This window comes from Passer domesticus, chromosome 2 (assembly GCF_036417665.1).
Source record: "Passer domesticus isolate bPasDom1 chromosome 2, bPasDom1.hap1, whole genome shotgun sequence".
In the NCBI taxonomy this organism is placed as follows: domain Eukaryota; kingdom Metazoa; phylum Chordata; class Aves; order Passeriformes; family Passeridae; genus Passer; species Passer domesticus.
This window is the reverse complement of record NC_087475.1, coordinates 75,297,714-75,311,015: the sequence shown is the minus strand read 5'-3', so window position 1 is coordinate 75,311,015 and position 13,302 is coordinate 75,297,714. Positions and strand designations below refer to the sequence as shown.

Sequence of the window (13,302 nt, the reverse complement as noted above, 5' to 3'; positions counted from 1 at the left end):
TATAGTAGGTTTTTCACAGGTTCAAAATTCTGGGTTCCACTCAAGTTGTTGGATACACAATTTACAATTCAGAGCTCAAATTGTGAGGGTCAAGGTACTCAGGCATTCCTATAAATTCCCTGGAATTAGGTTGTCTGCCCTCAGCTTGTCTTCTTCAATGATGTTTCAGGGGAGGAAGAATTTCTTAAACAGTGATTTGCAATTGATTAACTTTGACAACTTCTCCTCCTAACCTGAAATCTTCCAGAGCTTTTAAAATTCTTGTTCTGTCCCTTCCTTGCTAAGAATGCTCTAGCTTTCTGACAAAAAGGGATAGTCTCTGAGAATTATCTTTTTTTTCTTTTTTCTTTTTTTTTCCTGATCATTCATTTAATAAAAAAATTCAGGAGGTCTGTGCGTGAATGAAATTGGGATCATACTTAGGGGGAATCTTGAAGAAGCTTTTAAAAGCTGTAGCTCTTTCTTCACATAGATGAAATGATACAGTAATTATATTTCAAACTATCTTGGCAAGAAACAGTCACATCTTCCTCAGATTTTCTATTTTCAGAAAACCAGAGAATCACTGAATATGCTGAGTTGGGAGAGATCCATCAGGAATATCAAGTCCAGCTCTGGCCCTGCACAGGACCATCCCCAAGCTTCACATCCTTCGTGCCTGAGTGTGTTGTTTGAACACCTCTGGAACTCTCTCAAGTTCGGCGCTGCGACCACTTCCCCGAGGAGCCTGTTCCAGTGCCCAACCACCCTCTGGGTGTAGCACCTTTTCCTGATATCCAGACAAAACCTCTCCCAACTCAGCTTGGTGCCTTTTTCTTGACTTCAGTCACAAGATTGAAGAAGAGATCAGTGCCTGCCGCTCTGCTTCCACTCATGAGGAAGCTGCAGACTGCAATAAGGTCTCCCCTCAGTCTCCTCCAGGTGGAACAAACTAAGTGACCTCAGCCACTCCTCATACAGCTTCCCCTCCTGACCTTTCACCCTCCTTTGGACACTCTCCCATAGTTTAATGTCTTTTTTTACATGGCGGCACCCAGAGCTGCCCCAGCACTGGAGGTGAGGCTGCCCCAGAGCAGAGCAGAGCAGGACAATCCCCTCCCTTGCCCACTGGCCATGCTGTGCCTGATGCCCCCAGGACAGGGTTGCCCCACCTGGCTGCCAGGGCACTGCTGGCTCATGTTCCACTTGTCACAGACCAGGACCCCCAGGTCCCTTTCCACAGTGCTTTTCTGCAGCTTCATTCCCTGGTCTACACACACAAGCAGTGTCCCCATGTGCAGAATCTGGCACTTGCCCTTATTAAACTTCATATGGTTCTTATGGCCCAGCCCTCTAATTTGAAGTAAGAAATGGTGATTGCTCATCTCTCCCATTTGAACTAACGACACTTGCTATTGCAGAATTATTTCCTCTATACTGAGTGCATGCTGCCCATGATGATTCTTAACTCCCTCCATGCCCAGTTTTCCCATCCATCTCTCAGAGACATCAGGCTTTTTTCTCTGGATTGCAGAATCAGAGCACAAAAGCACCCACTCAGAACTAAACTTCAATGTGAACATTTCTTTAGGAAAACTGGTCTGTTAAACCAAAACTGAACAAAAGTTCTAAAAGAAATGCAATGTTGTACAACAAAGGAGACTATGCCTGCACTCCTAAACATAGTATGCGCCATGAAAAGCACACTGGCCAAGTCAATCTTCCATAAATGCTATCACAGGGAGTAATATCAACAAAAGGAAAAGGTTCTTTATGCCCTAACTCTAAAAGAACTGCAAAACCTTTTGTTAACCTTGTTCATATCAGCTCATTTGTTGGTATAATCAAGAAAATCTAATTTTTCCAAACAGGCTATGAGATGATTGTCTCCTGTTGGACTGCTGCATCCTTCCCTGTGGCAACAAGCATTGCTTGCTTCACCAACTGGGTATCCTCTTGATAACATAAACCAGCTCAATTGTTTCCATATGAATGCAGATAATACATTATTACAGCATTCATTAGAAATTTTGGAAGACTACTCTTAAAATACTTTCTATAAACATATGAAATTGCTATTGTAATGCTAAAAATCAGTGCACTTGGTTCTAAGTGCACTCGTTTCAATTTCTCCCTCAGTTTCTGCGCATAAGGAGAATGGAGAAAAAAAAACCCTGACCACACCTCTACCTAATTAATTGCATGTTGCATTTATTACTTTTTAAACTATGGAAGTTAGTGTATTAGTGTTCCTTCTTCATTCAGGTCAACTGTGGAAAGGTTATGAAAGGACCAGCCATGATTTTTTACGGAATAGATTTCATACCACATGCAGCTTAGCATGGTGAGTATCAATCTCTAACCTTTAACACTTTTTTTGTCACCCACCTAAGCAAAAAGAATACTGGGTTTGGGACATCAGAGGCTCAGTGCACAGGTTTGCTACAAAAACGCCTCAGACTTTACACTGATGTAACAGTGCTGGCCTCAGGTCCTGCCTGGATTTTTGCAGGCTTGAGCTTTTTGTAGTTTAACAGCTGTGTGGCAAACAGATGACTTCTGCCTAAACATGTTTCAGCTTTAGATCAGCTGTGTGAAACTGTGAGGTAACAGGCACTAACTACTGAGCAGTGATCTAGCACAGCTATCCTGCGTAGAGTGAACCTTGGATAAAAGTGAACCTTGAACAAAAATACAAACCTTGAACAAAAAGTGTCACAAAGCACAGCACAGACAGACACGAGAGGCCCCAGGACCACCATCACAAAACACAGAGACTGTGGGAGTGCAGCCTCAGAGAGGCAGGTGACACTGGGAGCAGAAACCCAAGAAAAAACAGTGCATTTTGACTGTGCTTCTAAAATTAGACTAGCAATATTTTTTTGTGCCCATGAATAAGTTGTATGCCCAATCTATCCAAAATTAAATTGTCTGTCCACCAATATCTCTTGAAAACATACGTGGTGAACTGACCAACATAAAAAGAAACAGTTTTTTAAAGGATGCTGAGAAATAAAATCTGAAATAATCTGAAGAGGCTCTTGGAGAGCAAGTCCATTGGTCTGACCATACGAGGCAGAAAAATATAGATGTAGAGATAGATATAACCTGTAGGAGAAGTAATACATATAAATAGATATAACCTGTAGGAAAAAGAATTTGATAAAAATAAAAATCAATAAGGAGTTTAAAGAAAAGCCTAGTTTTAATCTAAAATCCCTGTAAAGAGGGAGGTACAGAAATACTTCTTAATTACATAGAACTTCTTGAAAGAACTTTCTATGAAAGAATGATTAAAAACCTACATTGGTTTTAATCAATTTTAAAGGCTGAGAAGCAATTTATGCAGCCTTTAAAACACACAATGACCTTGCCCAGCTCACTAAAGAGGTACACCTGGGCTGCCCCATCTTCTAAATCAAGATAAAGATGTGGGATACAGGCTGTTCATCTCTGCCTAAGCTCAGGTCCCAGACGCATTGCCCAACATGTGATAATGGAAAGTATCTGTACCCAGCAGTGAGTGCCAGAGGCACACTGTGCACAAGAGAAATACATGCTGCAAAAGACTAGAGATAGAAAGAAGAGGAAAAAAAAATCATTCTTAAATAGGAGTTACTTGACAAACAGGAACAACTACATTTACTTGCTTTTGATAAACTCTTGGAAATACCAAACCATTACACTGCAACACTACTAGGAAAACAAGACAAATGTGGGTATATTATATTATATCTCATAAAAATCATAATTAAAGTCTGAAACAAAAAACTAAAAAATATTTATTTTCTCTCCTTTGCTGAACAGTCTCATAAATCTTACTGTGCTTTCTTCCTGATTATGGAAAATACGATAATTCTATTCAATTCAGGATAATGTAGATGAATTAAATAAACTTATTTTCCTATTCTTTTCTGTCTATATGTTTATACAGGGACCAGTCTGGGATGCTCAACTTCCTCTCCAGTTTCCAGATTTTTCACTGGTTTTACCAATGCTATTCCAGTGATTTAATTTCACAATGCTCAATGATTCAAAGCAAATGGGGATCTGTGATCCTTGTGTCCAAAGACATGTCTGAGTCAAGAGAACAGGATATTTCAAACAGAAGTGATATTTCAGATTCAAAAAATGCAAAGTCCACCTTTGTAAAAGGTGTTGTTTCACACCTTCCAGAGCTCTGCCCAGGTAGGTGTAACTGGAGCAAGGCTGCCCCAGGCTCACTGCTGCTGCTAAGCAACAAACATCACACCTTGTACTTACCATTTTAAACTCTGATTCCTACTTAGGCAGATTACTGGCTTGAAGGAAAGTGTCTGTAACCAATAATAGGCAGTCTGAGGTGTGATAAATATTTGAATGCTGATGGCACTTTAGGATGCATAATCTTTACTGTAAAATGATAGCTGGTAAGTACTGGACATGTTTCAAGACCTGCATGCTTTATAAAACTTATATCACAGCTTCCATCAGGGGCCATGGTAGACACAAACACGTGATGATAAATGCCAGTAGTTTAATATAATTGAAAATTCTGTTGTTTTCATACTGACTGCAAAATAATCTACTTTGGAAAACACTTATTCTTAGATAATAGAAATATTAACATCAGTATTAGCAAATGCAAAGCAGGACAGTGTGATCAAGCAGAAGCATTTAATAGAATATAAAGTCAAATACAAATGCATTTTCAGTTTGTGATGAATCATTTCATTTATACACAACAAATATATACTCATACAAATTATATTTAACATAAGTTATATATGAATGCATCAGATCACTACTTTTTGATTTGGACAGCACAAGGATATTATGTCAAATCTCATAGATCACGTTCAGAAACTCTAAATAATTTTGCCCCTTTGAGTATTTTGTAATTGCAGTCTCTTCTAGCCACTGTGTCAACAGTGTCATTTCTTGACTTCTTTCCTGTTTTCAAGCTTCCAACTATACCAGAAGGTATAGTTTGAAATCAACTTTTCAAGTTGCCTCATGCATATTCATTTTACCTTTTCATATAATTTCCCAAGCCTGTAATACAAAATTGTTCCTAGCCTGAGCATCACTACTTTTAGCCACTCACTTCGAATGATAACTGCATCTCATTCAAACCTATATTTTCTTGCCATTTCTACTTCCTTCACCTGTAACCAAGTGTCTAGCCTGTTACTTCCACTGTAAGTTCTCTGAATCAAGCACTGAATTTGTTCAACATGTTAACAGCAGATTGGTTACTGAGTACAATAATGCAGATAAAAAATACCAATAATTCTGTATATTGTTGTGTATTGTTTTGCAATTTTATGTTACAGCATTACTACATAATCAGTCACTTTTTTATCTTCTTCCCTTTTTGAAGCAAGTCTACATTGATAACTGTGTGCAAGGTAAGTACAGACATGAGGGTAATATATGGTGAAAGTTCGGCCATTTAGGAAAAAAAAAGGTCCTATTCATACTGGATTTCTAGGATTAAAGGGAAGTGAAAGAAACCGTTTTTGACACAACCTGAGAGATATGCAGGGTGAGAAGATCTGACTCAAGTTGTGGTACCTAGGACTCAGTAAGAATGCTCTCCAAGGTGACTCACATTTGACCTGCCATGCTACAATATGCCCAGTGGCAGCCAGGCACAGATGAGACACAAGTAAAGAGAAGCCATCTTCTCTGTGCCACAATGTACTAAGAGTCAGAAAATGGGCAGCACAAACCCACAGATTTCTAACAAGCTCCATACACAGCCCTCAAACTGTTTAACTTTCATAACTGTCTTTTAATCAGCATTGTGATAAAAAGAAAATACAGCCACAGAACCACAGAATCAATGGGGTTGGAGGGGACCTTTAAAACCTTTCTAGTCCAACCGTCTTGCAATGAACAGAAACATCTCCAGCTAGATCAGGCTGTTCAACAATGACCACAAATTTGTGCCTCACAGAGGAGGTGCTGTATCACTCATAACCAAATCAACACAACTGGCACCGTGCACTGGTACACGGAAAGTGACTCTGGCCCCAGCATGAAGAGAGTTCTGTGCACCACAGGTCCCACAGCTGCTATCTAGTTATATTTCCATAAAGCTGTCTAGCTCACCAGTTTCTGCTATCAGGGATATAACCATGAGCCAGTAACACCATAGCCCCAAGTGAAATCAGTCCCCTGAGCCATGTTTGTCAAGATCTCTTTTCTGAAAAAGTATGGACTGCACTTTCAGAGTATCTTGGAGACTATCTCAGTCTGGAGAACAGCACTTTATAAGAACTGATCCTGTTCAAGAAAAGCACAGCTCCCTCCCACAGGGACTTGGTCACCTTTTGCCAGACCACAAACCACACACCAAAAGCCCTGCTACTGTGTGGTTTTTGTAACTGGAACACAAATGGTAAATACAACTATGGTGACTATTGAAACAAGGTTTTAGAGGTTTCCTTCTATCCCACAGTGGATGGCCAAGACTCAAACACTGTAGAATGCTGTGTATGGAAGGTCCCAAAACCAATTCCTTTTCAAATGATACCAAGCTCCAAACAAAAATTTCCTATATATTTATTGAATTTATTTTTATTTAAACAAAAATGTTTTCTGTAAACAATAATAGATTGGATTTGGATAGATTTGGAAAATAACAGATTGTCTTTCTCTTGCGTGTTACCAGACAGCTGTATGAATCAATTTCTGTTCACTTTATGATACAAACCCTATTCTGCTATTCTACCTCTTGTTCAATTTGTTTCACCTGCTTCATTCTCAAAATATGATCTCAAGTGAATGGGCTCTTCAGAAGAATGTCACTTTATGCACTAGTTTAATTACTTCTAACTTTAATTTCTGACTGATTCATATTTTAGCACAGCAGACATTTCAATACTTGGATGAAGAAATCCCATTAAAAATTTTTCTTTACATAGATGGCTATGGGGGAAAAGATTTGAGATTCACAGTACTGAATAGGAAAAAAAAAGAAAGAAAAGCAATATTGTTTGAGCAACTGTGTACAGATTTACCACACAGTCTCAAAACATTACTTCAGAAGATTACTTCAGATGCAGAACACTGGAAGATTGAGATATCCTGCCAAAAATAAGTGAGTGCATCAGCTATACTCTAAGCATTAGAAATTCCAATAGTCAAACTGTCAAATTTGAACAATAAGGAACACCTTTTTTATTTAGGAGCTGTTCCTCATAACCAGATTTAATCAAGCCTTCTCTCCATTTGCATAATTTCTTCAAAACGCCAGGGATAATGCTTTGCCATTTTCAATCTTTTTTCCTACATTATGAGAATGCTTCTATCAAGTGTGTCTTTACAGTGTCTTTACAGAAATAAGAAATTCTGTCTTCAAGAAAGCGTTAAATGTCTTCGTAAGCTTGGCCTTACTGGCAAAACTAGACTTCCTTCTGAGACAATGGGAGTGTGCTTTCTTTCATGAACTATGTTTAGCTGGTGGAACCCAAATCCCCAGTCAAAAGCTGGAATAGTGCATAAAACTATGTCAGTTTGGGAGATATCTCCCACTTCTTCTCTTACATATTATTTTTAGCAGGAATGGCTGGCTTTTCTGTTGTGCCCCCTTGCCTCCAATGCATGGCTTCTTTGCACATTCTGATACTAACCTGCAAACAAAGGACAGACATCCCCAAACAATACCTCTTTCCTCTGTCCTGATGCCCTACCAACTTTCTGCTGAATTACATGTGTTGAGGACAGAGCATGCTACAGGATGGAACTGAAAACAGGCTGGAACAAAAACAATAGGAAAGGGTGCAGAGGACTTACTGGTAGGTGGTGGGACTGACGTTGATGCGGCGTGGGTGACTTCCTGACTCGAACTTGCTGGCCAGGGTGACGTTGTTCCCAAAGAGGCAATAGCGCGGCATTCTCACACCAACCACGCCGGCCAGCACCGAACCTGAGTGAATGCCTATCCTCATCTGCAAAAAAACATGAGACCCACGTCAGGCTGCCTCTCCTGAGCCACCAAGGGTAATGGCATTAGCGCCCATCTACAAGCAGCCCTTTCAAATAAAGAGTAAACTAAAGAAGAAAGAATGAAGTGGAAAAAACAGACTGTTCTAGTCCTCTAGCTTAGATCAGACTCAGTTAAAAGAAAGAAGAACAAAAAGATTATTATCTTTTCACAAAACTATTTTCTTCTATGCTCTTTTGCTGGAGATTGTGACAGTCAAAATAGAAATCATGAGCAGAATAGGATGGGATCACCCAGAATTACTGCAATATCAGCCATCTAATTAAACAAATATTTCAGAGGTTATTTTTGCCACCACTTCTAACACAGGCTTTAAAGTAACATCCAATTTTTCTCAAACTGGCAGGAAGAGTAGTTAAGTGGAGTGAAGGAATAAGTTACTTTTATCTCCTCCATATTTTTCTTCCAAACTCTTCAAGGTCTAAGGTGTTTCTCACTTTGTCACATTGCAGTGGTGAGAATGCTGAAGACTGAGGCACCAATGATTTTAAAGGTAATTGTATCCTCGTCAAAATAAGGAGAAAAAAAATTCCCAGCAAATTATAAAACTCATATGACTATTTCAGCCATCATTCCCTGTAACTGTCTGAGATCTAGCAATTGCACAGACCTGTACAGCTCAGAGTCACCATCCAAGTTTCCTTCAGAATGAATAATCAGAGATTTATTCTGCATACATTTTAGCTAAAAATTGTGTTTGCCGAGAAAATAATTTTTACAGATAGGGAAGTCTTTTTCTCTTGTTAAATTTATAACAGTAAAAAATTGAAAAGAAGATTTTATATCTTCTGAGCATACTCTTGCTCAGAGTAACTGGACTGCTGCAAAACTTAAGGTGAAGGAAATAAATATCAGCTACTAACAGAGTCTGATGGGGTATGAATAAGTGATTTACCTAACACTGTACTCAATATGGTCCTTTTACTTACTTAATTCACAGTTATTGCACTGTGCTTTTGTCCAGCAGTCCCTGTTTTTTTAATTAAAAAATATGGACTCAAATACAGATTTAAAAAATAAATCATTGTTACACCTTTTTATGTAAAGAAAATGCCAGCATTTGATGACACTGGTGTCCATGAAGTTTTAAGAACACGTGGGACCCCACATTATTTCACTGACTATGGCTCTTCCCACATGCCCAAGATTTTCACCATGCAGCTAAGCACTCTTCTAATTTTGTTCCTGTCTTATGTGTCACAGAAAATGGGTTCAGAATTATATCTGCTATACAGTAAACTCCTGCATAACCTAAGGACATGTTCTGCATTCAATGTGATACTGCTTACAACATTCTCACAGGCAGCCTAAAACCCTCAGTCTTCACAACAACGATGTTAATTACAGACTAGGTTGTTTGGTTTGTTTGTTTCTTTCTCCTTCTTTCTTTCTTTTTTTTTCTTTTTTTTTTTAATATCTGTAAATAAGAATCACTCACTTTAATTGAACTTTCAAACCTTTACTATTGTTTGGAAGCCAGACACAGAAATCCTTCAAATCCTCTATTCCATAGGGCTAGAAGCATCCATGAACTTGGTCTGCCTGCTAGCATCTGTGCAAACTCATAATACTTGGGTTATTTTGGTCATCTTTTGGAGAAATAAGATTTCCTGCTTTTGCTACAACACACATTTAAACTCCACTGTCCATTACCAGTGGAGAAAAGTGCTCCTGCAGTCCTTCTCCCTGTAGGTGAGGTCAGTATCTGCCCTCAGTGAAAGACAAGGAGCAGGAAGTCTTGCTCACACAACAGCCAGCATGCTGTCAGCTTTTAATAAGTAATAACCTATTTACAATGTTTTGTTCTTGTGAGATGGGAGGTGAGTTAGTAATTTTGCACACAATTTTAGGAACAGAGCTAATGAAACCCATTTGTTTCATTGCAACTCTGCATGTTTATTTAAAAATCACAAATTAACTGTGTGCTGTGACCTCTTCCACAGTACATTCCATCACATGTAAAGGCCAGATTGAAACTGTAAGGAAAAGTATTTGCTTTGTTTTCCTTTAAAAACACAAGAAGAGTATATGTTAGAGAGGTTGGAAAATATTACAGCAAAAAACATACTAAGAAAATAAAATTTGCTTTTGCAATATATGCAGTGAAGGCTGAAGTTATTGTTGGTTGTTTTGTTAATTTCATTCTTTCCTTTTCATTGCTTCCTTTTATATTGCCAATAGTTTTTTATCACTCAGTGCTTCAGTGGCAGACATGAGTGTTCTTCTGTACTATCTATCTTAAGAGGTTTTTAAAAAACACTTGCTCCTACAATGAAAAAGGTAGATATAGTCTCACAAACACAGGTTAAACTACATAGAGAGAGTCAAAACCTGAAGTTTTCATTGGGTGGAAGAAAGTTGATGTAGGCTTTCTCAATAAACCTTAGAGCTAAATTACACTAAGAATGGCTTACCATAAAGCTCCACATCTGCTTTATTATATAGTTCTCTACAAGAAAAGAGCTTGCAAACACTGATGCTCTTGCCATAAATTACTCCTTAGTGTGCCTTATTATACCAAGAATAACCATTATATTGGTCCTATAGTACTTTTTAGAGAAGTATGTTTATTTCAAAGTGTCTTTTCAAGATTTTACTTCATTTGCAGATTCATTGTTCTGGTCTTTTCCCCATGGAGTTGAAAACTGTTGTGTTAACAGCTTCAGGCTCTTTTTTACAAAGGAAAAAAAAAAGTCTGATCAAATTATTAACAAGAAGGCACTTACTGGGAACATCAACCTTTCACATTACCTTTGCAGTAAAGAAAATCTGCCTAGACCACATAAATTAGAACAACAACAGTTACACAAACATAGTTATAGTTCCCAAGCTGTACTGTACATGTAGCTCTTATCAGTGCTCTCTCAAAACATTAAATATTAAAAATAGCACAGAGAGTGAAAATTAGGTGACAACACTAAGATGCATTTTTTTCTATCATAACTCTGTTTATTCCTTTTAATATTCGTGTAGTACAAATTATACATTTATTAACTGTCTCTAATGGAGCATTTTTAATAAAATGCATTCTTTTCATATGTACCAACTGCTCCTTTGTATGTCCTTAATTATTTAATTAATAATTAAAGATAATAGGGAAGCATATAGCTGAACTGGAAAATTCAGAGGCATTATGCACACAAATGGAATGGTGAATCTTTAGAAACTATCACAAAGAGAAGACAGTGAAAAAAAATAACCAGTAAATACCATTCCTCCAAGAGGTAAGGAACAGTGAAGAGATCCACAAAAGCCAAAGACATTTCTAAAGCATCATCCCAGAAGGCACAATGGCAAAAGAGACATGAACAGGTGGGACAAATACAGAGAGACCTGTGAGAGATCTTTTAGATGAAGAGGGACAACTTGAACTGAGTGCAATGAAAAACGAGAAAAAAAGATGAACAGATCTGATCCCTGCAAGAGCCGTGGTAGTAGTGAAGTGGAGAAAAGCTGATGAGTCAGAGGTGTAAAAGAAAAGCAGCCTGCATTGATCAATGTAATTTGAGAGGAAAGACATGGCTATGTGCAAAGCAAAAGAAGCTTCCAAAGCTTGTATTAAGAAAGCAGCAGTATTTGGATATTTCTTACAGGATAAGGCACAAAGAGCAGAAATGTCTAATACCTGAGTGACCAGAAGGATTTTGTTTAGTAGTGATCAAGAAGAAGATTCATAAGGAAAGATGAGAAGCACTGGTCATCATCTAAAATGACCAGTGGAAATGTGCCAGAAGTGGTAGCAATGAGAGCTGATAGTCCAGACTAGACTGCAAGAGGAAAGTCAAGAACAAACAGGAACAAGCATGAACAGCACAAAAATATTTGTTCTTTTTCTGAACTGAACATTCTGCTACTGAATTCTTCTGATGTCCCAAATCTTAAAAAAATTGTATGCTACTTCTTTACACCTCCCCATTGCCAAAGAATGATTTTCCTCTTTTATATCTAGAAGAGCTGGGGTTTTTACTTAGTTGAGTTTTGTTTCTTTTTTATGTTCTGTGCAATTTCATTTACTTGCAATTTCCTGAATGCCTTCTTAGGCACCATACTGAAAACTGCACTCTTACATCAAAATAAAGCCTATTGCAACTGAGATGTGTGTAAATGCAACACTGAAAATTCACAACCCATCTACAATTGACTTTATGGGGAAGAGACAAAAATATTTTAGTAACAGTAAATGAATGCAGTGGCATGCCTAAAGTAAATTTCATCATTGCTGCTTTGCTTCTTAATAGTTTTTTTTGTTAATCAGCACTCTCTCAAAAAAAAAAAATCCAGTAATTTTCATTAGGGTTAAAGCTCTTGAGTTTTTTCTCTTTTGAAACCTTTTAGAAAAATGTATTCTCCTTCATCTTTCCTCATTTCTCCACATCATTTTCAAGGCAAAAATTAGAGTGCAAGTGGAAAGACAGTCTAAGAAGTAGTACTTGTCCACTCAAGAATGTTTTTGAAAACCTCAAATCTAAAATGTTTTGACCAATATAAGTTTGCATATTGATAATCAATAGAATATATTAGTCTTATTTCCCTTCAGTCAAAACTGAGACATTTCATTATTTAAAAATAATTTCTTTATTAATTAGACCACAGAAAAATGGTTCAGACTGTAATGCTTCCTGAAAGGAAAATTAAGCGGGTTTTAAATGATTCCTCAGTCTTCATATATACATGGTGCTGTGCAAGAATATTTGAAGTCATGCTTATGGGCTTACAAATCTATTTTAAAAAGCATAATTCATGCTTTATTCAGAAGAAAAGAGACTAATAGGCAACAGCATGGAGAATTGCATAAGGGTATAATTGTGAAGAATTATTTCTGAGTTGAAAAGGACTGCAAATATTTTTGCACAGCACCATGTACATAAGAAGCTTGAGGAATAGTTTAAATCCAGCTTAATTTTCCTTTCAAGAAACATTACGGTTGAACCATTTTTCTGTGGTCTCATTAATAAAGGGATTATTGAATAAATTGAAGGGCAAAGTAGGAAGAAGAAGAGTCTGTGGGTACCTTTCTTTTTGTCTTCCAGTAAAGAATAGTTGATACTAAAACATGCAAGCAGACTTTCCAACTCACACTAAAGGTAACCACATAACCTTTCTTCTGATGAGCACAGGGTGAAAAAACATGCCCATTTCCAAAGTTCTCTCTCTGCAACCAGCAATTTTCAGTTCAGGGATTTCCTGAGCCAAAAGAAATTCTTTTTGCAGAGAAAATGTGTTTGATATTCAGTTCCTCTTCAAATATGAATGACGGTAACATTTCAGCATGCATTCTTTCTTTGCACCACCACATGGAAAGAAGGACCTTAATAAACAGTTCTCACACT

General features: G+C 37.6%; 1 protein-coding gene across 1 annotated transcript in view; it reads right to left on the bottom strand.

Annotated features, from left to right (window-relative positions):
- Nucleotides 1-13,302, bottom strand: part of GUCY1A2 (guanylate cyclase 1 soluble subunit alpha 2) — a 153,470-nt gene that overhangs the window by 21,177 nt on the left and 118,991 nt on the right. Inside the window, exon 7 of the mRNA XM_064409368.1 lies at nucleotides 7,762-7,916. Within this exon, the coding sequence (XP_064265438.1) occupies nucleotides 7,762-7,916 (155 nt within the window). The remainder of the gene's footprint in view (nucleotides 1-7,761; nucleotides 7,917-13,302) is intronic.